General features: G+C 35.0%; 1 protein-coding gene and 1 non-coding gene across 2 annotated transcripts; one reads left to right on the plus strand and one right to left on the minus strand.

The window, feature by feature from the left end:
• The first annotated feature begins 368 nt into the window (after window positions 1–368).
• LOC124638557 (pupal cuticle protein 36-like) lies at window positions 369–12,285 on the plus strand. The gene is made up of 3 exons (XM_047175559.1): window positions 369–444; window positions 1,287–1,935; window positions 11,307–12,285. The coding sequence occupies exons 1-3, from the start codon at window positions 436–438 to the stop codon at window positions 11,630–11,632; spliced, it is 984 nt and encodes a 327-aa protein (XP_047031515.1). The 5' UTR covers window positions 369–435; the 3' UTR covers window positions 11,633–12,285.
• A 6,882-nt stretch (window positions 12,286–19,167) lies between these two features.
• Trnac-gca lies at window positions 19,168–19,239 on the minus strand. Its single transcript has one exon. It is a non-coding gene; the product is annotated as a tRNA-Cys (tRNA).
• Between the last annotated feature and the right edge of the window lie 607 nt (window positions 19,240–19,846).

Here is a 19,846-nt window from a genome sequence, read left to right on the forward strand (position 1 = left end):
TTCGTAGGTCACGAGGTCACACCTTTATAGAATGCATTAAAACTGTATTAACATCTTAAAATTCTTTAACCTATTGGGCAAACCGTTGCACTATCTTATCGATAAACAAACGCATTCTCTGACCTGACCTACCACAACAAACAAGCGACAAATCCCACAAAAATCCAATTCTTTACTTACAACGCGGATGTTCAAACAAACAAAAATAATAATAACAAAAAAAAACGATATCTCTCGATAACATTCTCTCAGTAAAGGAAGATCAACCTTCTTTCCGAGCTACAGCGGCCCTGATATAATTTTCAGAATAAATTCTCACTGTACTAGAGAGGTATATATTGGTTCGTGCGCTGGTGCACATCACAGTCACAGAACCATCGCTCAACAAGCCAGTCGTCTTCCTTAGATATTTTATAATAATATAAATATATAATAATGAAATTGGTAAGTCGGTTTTGTTTATCGGGATTGGTGCAACGGGTTGGGCGTTTGAGGGTTAGACGCACGGGTGACGTTTCAGTCAGAATTTTTATATATCTACTGGGACTTATAATATAGTGTTACAGTTTAGTCGATCAGACCCTTTAGGTCTAGCCCTTTTGTTTTCCTCCTGAAACTTTTCACTTTGACATTGAAATCATAAATTAAATAATTGTCCTTTTGTTTTTCTGACTGGAATTCTAACTTATGTAATCAGTCTATTTTAACAATCCTGTAAAGCCCTATATAAATTATATTTTCTATTTTAACTATATTTCCTTCATGAGCTTCCATAACCTTTAATAACTGAAAGCTTCATAGCTTTTATCGTCAATATCCACAATCAGCATTTTAAATATTCGCCAATTCCAAAAAAAAAACAATACTGAAAATTATAGTCAGTTTCAAAAAGTCCTTGTACCAATTGCATAGTGCTGTTAACATAAAATCACGTAGAAAAAAAATTAAAGGCACTTGATATCCCCTTCATTCGCGGTTTACGAGTTCGTCTATCATTCGCAACATCAAATCGACATTTCGAAGTATAATTACGAACATACACATAAACTGAGCAGTGCAATTAGACAAAATGTCTATAATTAAAACATGCTCATCATTGATTTGAATTTCAATGAGGAATGGCCATTTGTGGTCAAGAAATCTGGGTTAAGCTGAATTAGAGCAGGGTTGAATGTTGAACTTTTTTCATCTCACTCTGAATTTTGACATACTTCAACCCTTTAGTACTCTAGTCACATTATGCGATAAAAAAATCTTATTAATACTTATTGTTTTTCTCTTTACAGCTCGTGGTAGCCGCTGTCCTCGGAGTCTGCTTAGCAGACCGCCTTGACAACAAATACCTCCCTCCCAGAGGAAACGCTGGCGCTGGTGGCTTCGGCCCTGGCTTCGGCGCTGCCGGAGCTCCCGGCTTCGGTAAAGCCGGAGGCGCGGGTGGCTTTGGTGCCGGTGGAGCTGGCGGCTTTGGTGGTGCCGGACGCGGTGGTGCTGGCGGCGCTGGCGGTGCCGGAGGCTACGGTGGCGCCGGATCCGGTTTCGGCGGCGGAGCCGGTCCCCAGTACTCTGGCAACGCGTATAACGCACCAGCTGGTGGAGCGTACGGTGGTGCCCGCGGTGGAAACTCCGCTGACGCCAACGCTCAGATCCTCAAGCTGAACAACGAAGTTACTGCCGAAGGATTCGCTTATGACTTCGAGACCTCAAACGGTATCCGCGCTGATGCTCAAGGTGTTGCCACCAACGGAGTTCAGTCTCAAGGAAGCTTCGCCTACAAGGGAGACGATGGCCAGGACTACAGCATCCAGTACACCGCTGACGAGAACGGATTCCAGCCCCGTGGTGCCCACCTCCCCACTCCTCCCCCCATCCCCGAAGAGATCCTGAAGTCTTTGGAGCAGAACGCCCGTGATGAGGCCGCTGGCATCGTTGATGATGGTAAGTGATACAATTTTAATACCCACACTATTCAAGTCGATGAAAATCAATAACTATATTACGTGTTTAAAAGCTTCAAATTCTAAGAAATATCTACTCATAACGCGCAATTCATAAAATCAAGCTCTTAATCCACAAATGCATAATAGACTTCTTACCGTCTTCATTATTTACAGCTTGACCACAAAAACTGTTGACATAACAGAATAATAGATAATTTAATTTAAAAATGAGTTACTATTTTTTACGCTAATCTATTCGCGGTAAAAACGGTGTTAATTTTTATTGAACTAACCAGAAAAAAATGCGGTAACCGCAAAGTCATTCTAATAGCGTTTAATAACCCCAGTGGTACAAAACATTCGGACACTGGTCAAAAAACGGTTAAAGGATTCAACAGAATTATAATCATTAGTAAAAATAATGACTATACATCTAATTATGTAATGAGTCTGTGGCTTATAGAAAAAAGTGACCACTAATCGCATAAGTGATCGAGGAACTTAAATCTGCGGATATTCGTTTAACCTTGTTGCTAGTATGGCCATTAAATTGACATTATTAAATCGCTCTAGATAAAAACTTTGATCATTATCTGTATAACTTAGAAGCTCTAAGACTAAAACAACTGTTGCAATGTGACATACTCGTAGAATAGTTAAAGTAGCAAGTGATCTATAACAGTAGTTTATTGATCATTAAGTTTTGACATTTATATTAGTGAGATATTCAATTCTAAGGAGCAATAAAACGACACAATAAAGTTATAATATTATCGCTGCCAATAAAATAAAAGCTTAATACAATTCTAAATCATAATATTTGTTAAAGCAAACTGCCAACTTTCGAACGAATTCCCCACAAAGATTCCCTAATTGAATTTTTCTAAAGATTATTAAAGTTACAAACTACACTAATCCAAGCCCTTACATAAGAAAGCCTCCCATTTATAAATACATTACAATTTACAAACAAAACAGAATCACTAGACATGCACTTAATCTTGTCAAGCCCTAACATTACCTCAGTAACTTGAATCGGAGATTACTCAAGCAGCCCAGTATCCTTATAGAACGCTCTGCACACACACATACGTCACGAATTCGCGAACAAAATCACGCACCGGTCCCCTTAATTCGCTTGAAGAAAGCTTGTTGAAGATAGATACAAATGTGTGCGTGAGAGAAGTATAAATTGTAGGGAGTGAAGTTTTAGTTACTCTATAATCTGTTCCCGGAGTTGGTACTGATGAGTTACAAAATGACGTGGGATCGTTGCATCATGCATCGTGATCTAGTGAAGCAAAGTAAGGCACTGCATAGGTCGGATTTTAATTGATTTCACAGCTATTCTGGGTGAACATTGCAGATGAACGGATTACGGTTGTAATAAATGGGCGAGTTTGTAAGAGATTAGGGGTCTGGGTGAGAATTAATTCTGAGAATGTTTTGTTCAATTGCCAGTGAGAATACTGCCAAAGCTAACTTAGATTAATCGTATCTAGTATTTGAAATTTTCTAGAAATATCAAAAATTCTTTGTAAAGGACGATTTTCATGGCCAAATTGGTGAACAAAAATGCTCCTCATTAGTTTTTTAAAACAATCTACATTACCATTACATAAAGTAGCAACCTTGTCGGTCCTGCGGAGTCAAGATCCTACAAATTAAAGGCAGATTCACTATTTAAAACAAACTATTTGCCTTTGATTGCCCATAAATAGTATTTAAAATGTAAATTATTAGGTTGAAACGCAGTCACAAAGTGTAAATCCTTATTTGAAGTCAGATCTTCATTGCCTTGCGAAATGAAGATTCTTGGCTATCCCACATTGCATACTTTATTGAAATGGTCAGTTCAATAAATATTAATGGGAGTTTTCATTTATTCGCTTGTAAATCTTTGGTTATTACGAATTTGAGAGAAATATGGAATTACGATTCACATGTATTACCACAGCGTGTGAATGTGGCCGTAATTGGTCTTAGGCGTGTTTTACCTATTAGAGATAAACTCGATCTTATAACGAAACATTCTATTATTTCTAGTCTTCAAGTGATAGTGAGGGCATCTACAGAAGTAGTCTGATTCATTGCATCAGTACATAACTTCATTTGTTCAGTATTGTCGTCATCTCTTGTCATCCTTTATCGATGTTTAACGAGCGATCGAGCAGTCGTTTGAAAGCAAATCGATCATGCACTAGCATTGATACTTAATCTGGTCACCGAAGCATCATCATCGATCTTGTGTAAGCATTAATAAATTTACAGTGTGTAATATTTTAAGACGGAAATTGGTCGATCGTAATTGAGGGCTTTAAGATTAATGACAGATTTTGTTAGTATACCACACATCGAGTCTTGATAAATTTTAATTACACGGGTAAAATGCCAAATGTTATTGATTGCCTCCATTGTTTTTCTATTTATACAAAATATGCTACAACTAGTTATGCTTTTATTTTAATCTCATGTTTAGTTTTCTTAATTTGTCTTCCTAAACTTGTAATTGTATTCACATTTTCTCTCAAGCTGTGTTCTTCTAACTTGATTATTTACTTCTATTTTGGATGAGTAAAACAATTTTTGATTCACGTCTGAAATATTTTTTTGAAAAACAACATTCTAACTACAAATTCCTAACTCAAAGCCAAAAGTCAACATAACTGGCAAGCTTACCTTATATGACCGGTTATTGACAACTAAACGCAGAGATAAATCTGATAGCGCCTACAATATCATTAGCCGTTTTATCTAGATGCGATGATTGGGCCTGTCTAGATTAATGTGTTTGTGAATGCTTCGACGCTTTGCCGGTATTTGATTCTGTTTTAGCATTTTAGATTAGCTTACGTCATTGTTTTGGTATTGTTTATAGGCATGTATTTATATTCATTGTCAGTAACTTCATCTTTCTTTCTCTTTGTTGTTCAAAAAAATGCTTCAGTTATGTCAACTTTCTTATGTGTGTACCAAGCAAAATGTTCAAAAAGTACAGTGTTCATAAGTTTAACTATTATTTCCGAGATCATTATACTTAGAAAATTGCCCAACCCAATACAAATAATCCATAAATCGTGTCACTCAACGCATTACCATCAAATCATTGTAATTCACACCTGGCTTCGCAAAATGACCAATTTCTCAACACTGCAGGACTATATTAATGTCTCACCCTACATAATGTTGTACTCAAAGGTTAGGCTACAATCTTGCTTCAATTAACCTGATTCACACTAGGTTTCTACGTAGAATAACCGATTTCTCAACAATGTCAAAAGCCATTAGCGTCGTCCTGTGCTCTTAAGTTTTTTCGATGGCAATATTTAGAACATCGATATTAAGACTGAATTTTTTTATCGATATGGAAACAGCAATAAGCATGATCCTGATAGAAAGGATCCATATTTTGATTTTGATACTATTATTCAAGATAAAAATAAAAAATATGAAATTAAAGTTAATGTTAAAATTCCAAATGGAAAACTAATAATGGGTAACAAACAACCAAATCATTTAAAACAAACTCAAAGCCGTAAAGCACACGACAATCCCAGAATGACCAATTTCCCAACAATATAGGACGATACTAAAGCTACTCTTACACTGGGTCACGCCGTGACCGCACCACTCACTGTTAGGCGTGGTGCACATGATCCAGACTATAGATAAACGAAAAGGTCAGTCATGTGCACTCTGTCTATTCAATGCTGAGAATGACACTCAGAAGCCGTGAACTGTTGATAGAATTTATTGTTTTGTATTGTCTGGTTTAGAAGGATAGTATTCTGTGGTTGTTCAGGTAATAAATAATAGTAATAAAATAAATAAGTAAAGTCATCAATCTTCACTTAAAACTATAATACTGAAAATGACTTTGATATGCTTTCGCGGGTAAACGGATGAAAGGTTTGGAGATATGTGAAATAATGAGGAGAATGGCTCCTTGGCGACAAAAGTTTAACTGCGGGAAAAAGTTGGCACCACAGAAATCTTAATAATTATAGGTGATTAGCATGATGATGATTAGCATGATTATACTTCGGCCGTTCAGAGAATGCGTTCCTGACACCTATCAGTTAGTCACGACTAGTGATGGGCACAACATAACACTGAGTTCGTTACCGTTCCTTCAAAATGAACCGCCGCATTATTTTAAGATTATTTTCGTTTTAAATTGGCGGAATCATTTGTTTTATATTTTAGTTATTTAAGTGGAAACCAAAAAAAGGTAATATTCATATAATAAAATTGTTTTATTTATTCTTTGTTACAAGTACATTGAATTGAATGTGCGAACAGAATATTAATCAGACTCCGATTTGCTTGAGGAGGTGGTGTCTTCATCATCATCTTCGCCTACATGTATAATTATATTATTATCAATAACAGAATCAATCCTGATATCTCGGTCTAACAAAAGCCGGGTAATCAAATAAAAACAGATCGAAAACACTTGAAAAACGTGGTCTATGCGCACGAAACGACAACGGACGACTGTTTTAGCGTCACAAAATGGCGGCCCATAACGCCATTTGGGGTTACCATTTTTAATCTAAGTATAAAAATGCGGTTTGGTCATAGTTTTATTTTTATATTTCATAAACGTTATAATTAAGTCTTATAGTCCATTATTTTCCAATTCTTAAAAAGAAAATCAAAACGTATTATTTTATATTATAACTGTATAAGAACAGATTACGATACTTGCCTGTTATTTTTAGCACAGCACTACAAAATATAAACCGCTGACATAACCTTGTAATAGCGCAGTATAGATTTAGAAAAATATTGTTTACCAAGTTATTTGACACTCAGTTTGGCACAAAATTATAACATTCATTGATTATTGATATAATAATGTTGTTTTAATGCTCCTCAATTGTTAAAACGGTAAACAACCAGCAAAAATATTTTTATCGTAACTGCAACGCCATTGCAAAGTTACGTCGTCAGTTCAATCGCGACGTGTCAGGAACGCATTCTCTGAATGGCCGAACTATAACAAACATCAAACAAAAATCCATGTCAAAGCGGTTGCATTACCAAAATTACTAAGCAAACGCATTATAATGAGTGCATTTACTAGATGGGTGGTAATCGCGAATATTAATGACTCCTGCTACAGTAATAAAGGCTTTATCTAGATAATGACGCGTTGCACCACCGATGTGCACCGAGCTTTACATTTTGTAACTTTTGCTTAGTTTAGCGAAAGTGTTGTGGGATCTTTAAGTTAGATTGCTTGAAATGAAAGTACAGTTTAGAATATTAGCATTGCTGGGAGCTTCCTCCTTCCTTCTACAAAAGGGTTTGGTTTATTCTGAGCATGATGTTGAATGGATCCTTTAAATGTGAGATCACCAAAACTCGCTGTCCTCAGTCTTGTCTTAGATATCTATCGATTGTAGTGACCTGTGTTTTAATAATGTTCTACCTACAACAATAGATCAAAAATTCAATCCATGCTGTAGTGAGAAATAACACACATTTGTAGCACTTTTTCTCCCACTACCAACAAAGGGGTCTAAAGTCACAAATATTAATATTATCATCATATCAAAACGTATAAAGAATTTTCTTAGAACTTTACATGTATGTAGCATTTATGGTGCTTTGTTCAACATTCTCATAGTTACAAAATGTGGGAACATGAGATGTTAAGATATTTCGCGCTATATTAATTGCCTTAAAATTTACTACGTGTTGGAAAACTGGATTTGAGATCTAACATCGTTTAAAGCGTGAAGATTTTGTTAAAGTGTTAGATTGTTATCAGGGGCTTTGTAATGATTTAATTTAAAAGCTTTATCTACTAGATTAGAAACAGTGTTTACTGGCCATTTATTTTTATGAATCATCTTGCCTATGATTTTCATTACACTTTTATCATTTTCTATAAGTTAATTATCAGATTTAGTATTTTGTTTTGTATAGTTTTTCATCTTAATCATTAACATTATTGCAATCATTTAGCTGCACTAAATCACTCCATTTCCATCTACCTAAAAGCACATTCCTTTCTAAAAAGCAAGACGAATCCAGATTTACCACACAAACCGAACTCATAGACATTCCTCCCATCGAATGTGACCATAATCGCTATTACCTTTGACCTCTCTAATGCTTTTCTAATCTTAGTTTTGACATTACATTTACGCAAAGAGAATGCGTATAAAAAGGTGGTGACTACATTTTCGCAACTTGTCAAACAGATAGACAGATTAGTAGTCTAGTTACTAAGATAGTTACGTAAGGGGTCAATGATGAGCTTGTTACAAGAGAGATGGGTACTGATTATAAAGTTAATGCGATTTCTGAGATGGCCCGATAATTACATCATGGTAATGTAATTTTAATTGGGGATTTTGAATTCACTGGTTTTGTGTGTCTAGTACTACACTGCGATACACTGGTAATACTAGGAACATATCATTTAGAAGAGATACCTCTAAGAGATACCCTCTGATATACTGACCTATCTTTGTTTTACTTGGGACAGCCATCTTGACCAACATATACTAAAAAACACATGGAAACTAACAATTTATATTTTTTCTATAAATCCTGCACTAAAAAAATCCTTTGCATTAACAAACCTAAAGCACATTCCAGATCGATCAAAGCTACTCATATTAAAAGTCTCAGGTGTTTCCATCATTAAGCAAAGTTCCATTTAACCTAGAACGAGCATGGCATGTAGTGCGGTCATCCTCGCATTCTAAATAACTCGATACAATTTAAATAATCGAGGGAACGTTAACGACAGTACTCTTAGCTAGCCTTGGAGCTTTCGATGAGTCGAGTGAGTCGAGTGTGGCCATGAAAAAAGCGGGTGAGTAGGCTAGCTTTATAAAGTACCTAGGTGTTGTTAGGATTCGACATCGATTTCATCTTGTTTCCTTTTGACTTCAAGACTTAAATATTTCAGTGAAAGTAAAGTATCAAGATTTACATATAAGTAAAATATTTTTGCAGATGATAATGAAAATTATCACTTTAACAGATAGCTTACAAACAACATTTAAATAATCATATAGCAGAACAGTGTAGATAAATGTAAATACAACACATCTCATAAACATCTGACTAACGGCACACATTTCAATAATAACGACAAATGCCTTAACCTCTCTAGGCTACTATAATTTACAATGACAATGGAAAACATCAATGGCCTTACTACAAAAACTTTAACGCCTGTTTGCCTGTTTGTTAAAATTGTGGCTCCAAAATGAACCATATGTCAACGTCATAATTTGACATTTTTTTAGACAAGGCTTAAACTGGCGTTTAAAAGTTTTTGTGGTAAGACGGTAACAATTTAAATAAACGCTTCAACAATAATAGGCATGATGACAAATTTTTAAATTCCTTTGTATGATGTAGGTATACGTCTACTTTATATGAAAAATTATTAATTTTAAGAAAATGCGAAGTTTTTTTATCAAATAATTGCATTTTTCTCTGTCCACTTTGAATCCGGCGCGAAAACGCTTGTCAGTGTCATGTCGTCACTTGTGACGTCACGACTGAAATTACAAGACGCAAGTAAACAACGCTCGTGCAATAATTAAGTTTTTTGTGTTATTAAATATGAATTCGAAAGGGCATAGGTGTTGTGGGGTCCCCCAGTGTAAGAACACATCTAAAACAACTCCTGTTAAGTTATTTGTGTACGTTCCTCACAATAAAAAAATACGAAACAAGTGGCTTAAACTTGCAAAGCGAGATTCAAAAGCAATATTGCCCAGGGTACCACTTTATTTTTGTGAAGATCACTTTGATGTAAGTTATTACATAGTTCTCTAGATTCTAGCATAGTTTATAATGTAAATAACTATTTCGAGGTTAGGTTTCATCTCTCATTGTTTTTTAATTAAACTAGTATACTTACATGGAAGTTTTAACATTTCTAAATTCAGCTGAACAAAAATCTTTATTTGATGCCAAAAACTTTCCCAGCATTATGATATCAATTCTAGGCAAATTAGCGCTGTTTGCCTTGATAAATCCGGGCTCCATAACTCGTGTTATAAACAATTAATTAATTAAAAACAAAGATCGCAGTGGAAGTTCACAATAACGAAATGTGACTTTCTCGCGCTTTCGCGCGAGTTGTTTTCAGAGATGACGTCACGAGCTCTGATTGGTGTTCAAGATATCATGGCGGATTGCCTTATTTCGTAATTTTATTTTATAAAAATACATATTAATCACATTATTAATAAAGAAAACAATGCGCGTTTTATATTCCAAGCTTCAAGTTTAATTTAATAAATATATTATTTTAATGATTTTTGATTACTGTCATCATGCCTATTATGATAACACGCGACGCTCACTTTATGGCCTCCAGAATAAACAATACAGAAATATAACGTGCGTGATCGAAATTACAAAATTATTTCGTAATTGAAAATGAACACAAATTATATGGCCCACTTGTTACAAAATTACGAAACGCCATTTTAAATACAACGTTTTAATCATCTTTTGTTTGCTCTGAGATGAAATTATTGTAATATGCCACTTAGTTGTTTGAAATTGGTACTGAATTGTTGTTTGAACCACCTGTATGAAAACTCAAGCGAAGGAAGACTTCTACATCATGTTATCGCTTCGTTAAATAAATCCTCATACCACATGAAAACCACGGCGTCAAAGTTCTTTATTGCATGACAGAATTTTAGTAACTCTCCTGTAGCTTTTTAATTTTTTTTCTTCCATTTTTAAATTAACAGTCCTAAAACAATATTGCACTTACTCTATTCACACAGTAGATCATAATATTTTATCAATATGTAGCAAGCAGGTTAATATACCATTAACCTGTCTTGCCCTTTACAAATCACCAACATTTGCACCAACATGTTACCAAAATTGCTGTCCAACATTGTAGGTCATTAATCCTCTTTGGCGGCAACGTTGGGATGTTGGTCAATGTTGGCAGCCAATCTGTTAGTCATTAGACTAGTGACCCGATGCGTGAAATGCCCTGAGAACGACAGATTGCACATAAATTACTTCGTCTAGATGCTGATGCTGATATATCGAGAGCATTCATTGGAATTAGTTAGTTTGATAATGTTGTAAAGGATATCATCTAAGTTCATCCCGAGGCTTACTTAAAAGGTGGTTTGAGACGAACTGTCGTAGTATTTTGAGAAGGAGAGTGAATTCTGTTAATATAAATGTCAAAGTGAATTCCTGCTGTGTTCCAAATGTCATATCAATACATTTTTTGCCAATAAGAGTCTCTCTCCTTGAAAGAAAACCAACAATGTCCCCAAAGTAACCCTCTTTTACGATTATTAAAAAATTGCTCCAAATGAGTTTGACTTGATCCAAATCTGCTCCTCATTCCAGGTACCTACCGCGGTGAAGGCGCTGGTGCGGGCGCTGGCAACGGCTACGGATCTGGACCTGCTGGTGGATACTCTGGTGCTGGAGCCGGCGGCTTCGGCGGCGCTGGTGCTGGTGGCGCCGGATCCGGCTTCGGAGGTGCTGGAGCCGGCCGTGGTGGCGCCGGATCCGGTTTTGGTGGCGCCGGATCCGGATTTGGAGGTGCTGGTCGTGGTGGAGCCGGCGCTGGCTTCGGAGGTGCTGCTTCTCGTCAGTACCTCGCTCCCAACGCTGGAGGCAGAGGATCTGGGTCAGGAAACTTCAACTCCCAGACTGGTTACCAGTACTAAGATGGATAAGCTCGTGGTGATGTATGGAGGTCATGGCTGTGCAAATGTAGAACAGGAATTTTAAAAAATTGTCTGAGTAATGAAGTGTGATCATCAGATAGGAATGGAATTACGTTGATTTTTTATAAAAATTAATGTGATTTTTATTATTTGTGAAATTATGTGAAAATCTTAAAAAATATGTTTTGATTTGCACAGTCGTTGAAACAATTTTCGTTACCTTTTTTATTGAACATCGTATTTATTATTATTCATTTTCGCTCTCTTTTTTATTATTATTATTATCGAACTACCCTCCGCCATCATTCACTGGTATGTGATGTATAAATAACGATTATTTTGCTGTGAACCGATACTTGTGATGATAATTATTAATAATATTGTTATTATTTTTGTTCATATAGAGTAAATACTGTCTCTTTTTCTCTTAATTGTGATCTCAAACCTTTGTATAAAACTCTTTATTTCTGTGAAATTAAATTTCTTCCTGTTAAAAATGTTAGTTAAGTAAGTTTTTATCAGCAAAGCAAGGACAGTATAGTGTAAGATGGAAAATGTACAAAAAAAAGTTACATTTAGTATTTAAGAATTGTAAATATGAAATGAAGCAACGAATATACGACTTAATGCAAAAAAAATATTTACTTTTATTTTCCCACTATAAAGTGTAAATCACTACATACCTTATTCTATAAATCAAATGAAATCGCTTAATTTTAATAAGAAAATAGAATAATGAAAAAAAAATGACACATAAGTTTTGTAAAAGCGTCAAAAGTTTTTATTAACAAGCACCTTGTTCTTTAAATTAACATACCTATGTTTTTTACTCGGTAAGTTCAATATTAGGTTAACAATATTAGGAAAAAAAAAACAAATAACCTTAATGGAGGCACTCTAGAAGTCTTCAGGTATATATGAGGCTTAAAGATTCTTACAAATTAAATTGATAGGTAGATACTGAAATCATTCTTCATTCAAAATCTTGTAAGACCTAAGATCCTATAAAAACTGGATGCTAAAACGTTCCACGAATATCTAAATTACCAAGAACCTTGTAATAATAAATCAATTGAATAAAAAAGGTACAAATTAGGCATCATCCTAGCCTTACAAGTCGCAATCTGTTTGTAACATCTGGTTAAAAAACTAGTCCTAGTCTAGGCGACGAATCATCATGCCTATGTTTGGGTGCACTCCTTTTCCGTTCTAGAGAAGTAAAGGTAATCTTTGAATGCTAGTTGCCGACTGCAACTGCCGACCGCACGTGCCGCGACTGCTAGAAGTCGGCCGCAGCTGCACTACTGGTTTGTATAGGTATAAGTATTTACATGAAAACGTTTTGGATCGGAGTGGCAGCAGCATGTTCAATCGCTGTCAGATATCTGACATCGATATTTTGATAAGCTGATTGTTTATTTGAATGCACTGAACCGACATGAAGCATACTTTCGATGTTAGATAGTTAGATGGATATAAAAAGCTTTTTTAGGGGTAAATAGGTAACACTGTTAAGCAAGATAAGAATTATAAACCTATACTTTATAATAATATGCCTGTGCCATTGTTAAAAAAACTTAACTATATTTTCATAAATTCAAAAAGTACTATTATACATACAAAGCGATACATACTTACATAGTGTCGTTAACAGTAAACTTATAATCGATAGGACATCAAATTATGTTTCAGTCACATTTTTTGGAAGCATGTATATTTTGCAATCTCAAACATTGCGCTTGCGAGAACTGATATAAAAATCTAAAATATTACTGTCCCCAAACTCGTCTATGGATGGATGACCATCTCGCCATAACGAGTTTTTCCGTGTTTCGGAAAGCACGATAAACTATACCGTGTGGTCCCGGCTGTCATTAGACCACTTTTAAAGTCATAACGGGTACAGGCAGAAAGTCTGACAACCTGCCTTACCAAGGGGTATTGGGTAAACGGGTAACTGGGTTGAGGAAGTCAAATAGGCAGTTACTCCTTTTAAAAAACTGACGCTCAGATTACATCCAGTTAGCTTTATTTCATTTTACTCATTTATTTAAAAACAATATAACCTTACAGTATACACCAAAGCGTTTGTAACGCTTTTGGTACTAAATATACATACATATACTTATTACTAATAATATTGAATCTATTGAATTAGACGAAAGCAATTTACATTAACATTTTTAATTAAATTAAATTAAAACGGAAATCAGTCGGGAAGCCGACTTGAACATCGTGGGAAAAGGATAGGTAGATAATGATTGCTCTATCCAAATAGCTTTCGAACCCCTTATCCCAGGTGTGGACCATCAATAAAAAACAATGAAGAGGCTTAACCTGATAATTTATTAATTCTTGGTTACAGCGCCATCTATTGCGTGTGGTCTCAACTATAAAGTAAACGAGCTTAGTAAGCTCTGAACTCTGCGTAAGCGCTGTTCAAATGTTTGCTTTGCTTCGATAGTTGTTAGTTACAATGTTTTTAAAATAAATAGCGCTGTATGCTAAGATAGGTACTCTTATAATTGTTGCTGCCTCAATTTATGAACATTGCAAGTCATGTGCCTTAGGTAGGTATACAGTTTTAAAAAGAGTAGGAATTAGTACAGATCACGCGCCTGCTGGGGCCCCGCACCCAGTCCTTGAAAGTTCCTGCACAAAACTAGGAGTAAGAAGGTTACCTATTTTAAGGACTTACGGGGCACCTCTATTCTAGCAAAGGGTTCCAATCTTCCTTAATCCGGCACTGCTGTATTCTCAGTCTGTACTATTTCTAGTGTTATTTCCAAATTCTGGACATAGTTTCCAAGCTAGCTTTTCATTTTATTCTGGCCTTTCGTTATACGTAGGCTATACCTAATGGAGTAGGTAGATTAGATATACATATTGGAATCTATTGGTGGAAAAGTCGATATGGTGACGTGACGGCAGATTGGAGTATTAGAGTAGTAGAGAGTATGGAAGGAGAAAATATGCTGCATCGACCTCAAATAAAATTGGGATAAGGGCAGGAGTATGATGATATAATTATGATAACCTATCGGTAGAAACACTGCTTGAATCCATTCAGCCATTATCAAGCCCTAAAGTTTGATCTAAATCTAGTTACAGTAACTATAGACGCATAATTTTGCAATCACATAATTATCGTGATCACAAGCAAATTGGTCTGCATCTCCATTTAAAAGTAGGCCATTCCGAAGGTCTGAACCATATCAATTTGGCAAATGAACAATATCATATAGACTTCATTAGTTTTTATCAGATACACCGTGTGTTCACGACTTTGTAATCTGTCTATGAGCTGATCTCATTGAGAGAGCCAATTAGATTATTTATAGCTAACGTCGTTTATAATCATGGAGGATTATTCAAATTAACATTTTATTCCGTTACTCTGTAGGTCAATTAATTTGGGAGTGTCATGGTAATCACATAATTTAAACATATTGATGTTTGGATCAATCACGCTTGGTTTATGCTGTTTGCAGATGGATAAAGGCCGAAGGTTTTGGAAAATATTTCATTAGTTTTAATATCTTATTCAAACCAAGTAGGTATTTAATTTAATTTTACATCATAATAGATCGTATTATTTCCATTTTAATTAATATCTATTCTTGTAATAAAAAACTTAACTTAAGATTACGATTAATATTAAGACAACAAAATAAATAAATGTATTTTGGTTTGGTAAAACGAGGTTAAAAAATGACAATTATAGAAGATCTAATATTACATGAAACAGCTCTGAACACGCCCACCTATCAGCACTTTTTATTGTTTTTTCAACAATGCAGACGATTCGGGACCCTGAAAAAATTACTAGATGGGCCAAGCACATCATGTCAGATCCACATCCAAGCCAAATATCAATCACTGTTTGATTGAACTGATAGGATTATTGCAACCAAGAGAGATCTCTCAAATATTTTGACTAGAAGACCAAAAGCGGTCTTTCTTGCCATAATGATGGGAATTCACATTAAAAACAAAACCAGGCCAGGTTCTATTGCGACCCCATTTCGCGAATAAATATCACAGTTGTAATCTGCATCAGATAAGGGTTAGTGCTCATCGTTCTACTTTTATTGCTTATTAAATAAATGTCTATGGACCAGCACGTTTACTGTCAAGGTTTTAAGATTAAGTACTTTATGATACAGCAGATTTGAGCAGATTTATCTTTTAGAATGACTTAGAAACTGGGCTTATAAGGGCTTACGGCATCTTTGTCAGGATTTTGAAATGATACCCAAGAGCCTTGTAAACTTGTGTGCGCGAACAGTCCACATTGGTTTTTGCAATGTTCCAGCGTAAATATATGTATATCTTTTAGCTTATCTCATTCACATCGATCATTTCGTATTATATTGTCCTCTACATCAACATTTTATATTAGCCGTAGGAGCGTGTATGAATATTCTCTATGTCTTCATTTTTAGTCCCATAGCACCGCAATCCGACAATTGAGGAGATGTCATGTGCAGGACAAAAAGCTTTGCATGTTTTCCGTCACTTTGCGTCTTTCACACTAAAACAATGACCCTATTTTACGATCTGAATAATCTTCTTCCAATTTAATTCTTCGATCTTCTCGAGTAATGAGCCATTTTAGGTAAGTTTTTTCAGTGAGTGACCTTAACAGTTATTTTTTTCTACAGTTATATGGATTGCATCTAGGATTAAATTACTTACAGTGGAATAAAACTTTGATCAAGAAAAGATATAGTTTTATGAGTAACCCATTTAGCAATTTTTAGGCCTCTAAGTTAATCATCATGTTTGGATGAAACGCGCCGCGTTGCCGATTTGTTCCTCAAGCTTTTATAAGAACGCAGTTTATTAGAATACGTGTTACGGCTAGATATTATAAGGCTGTGTTTAAACCAAATTGACTGTCAGCCACCGAATGTGAGCGAACGTTATGCAGTTAATTTACGGATACGTTATGCGTGATATGCATGACAGTCAGTTTGTTTTAAAAGCAGCCGAATATTTTTTTTACTGTCTCTAGGACAACTTCCACTAAACATCTTTTGCAAATTGACCACAGAATCTGCAGCAGCCGTCTATAAATGATAGTGAATTAAATCTATCAACAGAGTTACGCTGACTCTGTTCAACTTCGAGAGACCAATATCAATCAAAGTGATTCCAAAATCGAAACACCCATCATTTATATACCACCCAGTTCCGTTTAGACTCAAAGCCTTCAGAAGTTCACGACATCATCATAAACAACCGATCATGAACCGAATGATCGATAAAAAATCATTAATTGATCCCATCGAGAGCTGTTAATTAAACCGTGGGATCATTACGTACACGGAAATCGAATTACGATATTTGATGTAGAATCGAATAAAAAATCGATAATGTTGACAGAAGAGTTGTAAAATCGAAGATGAGTTAAGCGATTTAAAAAGAATCGATATTATTCTGCATCATGTATTTAATGTTTCTATTAAGTAGTTATTATGTAATTTTTCTCAATAAACTTTTTGTTAAGTATCAAATTATTATGGCCATTATAGATCATCAATGACCGTAATATTTATAAATAGACCAATTAAAATAATTATGTTTATCGCGATATTTATTTTTAGTGTTGTTAAAATAGCCTGTTGTAAGTTGCACTTTTTAACTATATCATAGCCAAATCATACCCATCGGTGTACTTGCCGCCCATCAATCGGTGATTTTACAACTGAAAATGGTTCGGTTAGAGTTTAAATTAAATTATGCAAGTCTCTGAATAAAACTGAAGGCAATTATTTCGTACTTTCGATTACAATGGATTTTCTATTGTTCTCTTATTAACGGCACTCAAGATGTTAAATAATATAAACTAAACTCCATAATCATCACAAAATCTGTTTATTTTTCCATTATTGACTCTTTTCATAAAACAGAATTTAGATAAATCTCCGATCCTAAGTATACTAGGCAGGTGTATAGTAACTGAATTCAAACTGCACGTTTCTCTAACCATGCCTAAAAATCGAATTATAATAGATACGGTCTGTGCAAAAAAAATCAGAGAGAAGAAACATACCTATAGAAAAATTGCATATAGCCAAAGAAAAGGACTGAAAAACGCAAATTACCTCAACAATACATTCCTAGGTGCTTACGTATAGTACAAATACGAGTAAATATCTTCGGTTTCCTATAGTATTATTTTAATACAGGAAGCTAATATCATCAATTTGCTAACCTATTCGTGACCGGATACAAACTGCCTACGATACCAAGTACAAATGTACTACGGAATGTATTTCACGCATTAACGTCATAGAGAGCAATTACGAAAACATATTCATTAACCTTTGATTGATGAGACATCTCTATTTATGTGTTAAGTTATTTAAGCAAAAAGTGCTCCCTTCAATATAGTTATAGATGTTTTATTTCCTGAAGGTGGGTAAGCCAAAGCTCTGTGCGTAAATGTACATACATGCACATTGCACATTGTCTTTGTGCGACTTAGCGCAGTAGTGTGAAATTCAAAATCTGTGCTGGAAAACATTAATAAAGAACGGTATACTTTCCCAAATTAAAAAATGTATGATTCGGTCGTTTCAAGGCAATCGATCTCAGTGGCGTGCACTTGGAGAGGCCTATGTCCAGCAGTGGACTGCGATAGGCTGATGATGATGATGATGATGATGATGAAGGCAATAAAACAATGTTCTATTTTAATCACACTCATAAACTCTCTTTTCTTTGACTTGATTGTCTTCTAATATATCGTCATTTAAAACACAATAGGTTCAAATAACTCAAATACAAGATTTCAGAATCCCAAATTCAAATGCAATATCAACTTTACATTGAAAAATCTGTTCATTAAAAGTTAATAATTATAAAATAAATTAGCCTTTCAAGACTTTATAGCTACCGACAGATTAAAAGTTAGGTATTTAAACGTACCTAAATATTTCAAATACTAGAGTTAAAGTCGTGTCTAGTTAATTAATGTCTTCTTTTTATGTTTATAAACACTATTATCTACTAATGATTTTTTACCAAGGTGCCTTCTACTTAAACGGTCTAATATTATGTTAGTCACGAAAAGTAATTCGGTTTAAAATTAATATGATCTTCTTCAGAGTATTATAAATATTTTAATGCGTTATTATTGATTGGAGATTATGCAATCACCTTATTAAGGTGAGTCATGTAAGGGTGCGTTTTAATATGGCTTTAACCAATATCTGCGGTTATCGAATTCTTTAGAGGGAAAAATAATAAATGTTCTGGGACTGTATACTTTACAGGTAAAAGAATTGAGCAGGGGAAGAATGGTTAAATACGCTGCAAAAAATGCACTACTGTTGTGTTTGTTTAAACAAAATATCGCATATTTTTTTAAAGCATAACATTTAAGCATAAAGTTTTATGTACCCTCAAAAGACTTTATTTCTCTTAAAGTCTGTTCAGATTAGCGACGCACAAAAGTTCTGAATCTGTCCTATAATACGTTGAAAAGCTGCTGCTAGGAACAGTTTCGTAGATCATAAAAGATAGTCAGGGGACACCCGGGTTCGAACCGGGGACCTCTCGATCTGCAGTCGAATGCTCTACCACTGAGCTATATCCCCACGTTGTCATAAAGTCCTTATTACGGTTTGGGACTAGCTTTAATAGTTCCCACTCACTCTCTGTACGAAAAATGGGATATTAGATATTACCTAAACATCAACAATATACTTACCTACCTACTTATAGATTTTATTTTCTTAAGTTTATATCCTACCAGATAGTATATAAATATCCTTAGAAAGGATATAAGCTACTTTATATCAAGTTGCGGATAGTAATCCCCATGGGACGCGGGTAAAACCACAGGCGGAAGCTAGTAAAAAAAATGTACATAGTAGGCAGCAATTAAAATAATTATGTTTGAATATACTAAAAGAGACGGCGATTTTGTGAAACGGTATCCTTTCAAGTTAGCTGGTAAAACCCTTAATAAAGATTAACTTGAAAAGGTTAACAGAACAATATTGAGGGCAACTTTCGACCAGGATCTTTTATTTTACACAATTATTTTTCCACATTTATGCTTATAAATGATTACCTAGTTTGCTGAGTGGTTGAAGGCACTGCATCTAAGCATAATGTCCTGGATTCGACCTTATTGAGAAAACGATCACATACAAAAAAATTACAAGCGTAATAAAGCCGAGTTTCATAGTTTGTTTGGAT

This window comes from Helicoverpa zea, chromosome 17 (genome assembly GCF_022581195.2).
Source record: "Helicoverpa zea isolate HzStark_Cry1AcR chromosome 17, ilHelZeax1.1, whole genome shotgun sequence".
NCBI lineage: Eukaryota > Metazoa > Arthropoda > Insecta > Lepidoptera > Noctuidae > Helicoverpa > Helicoverpa zea.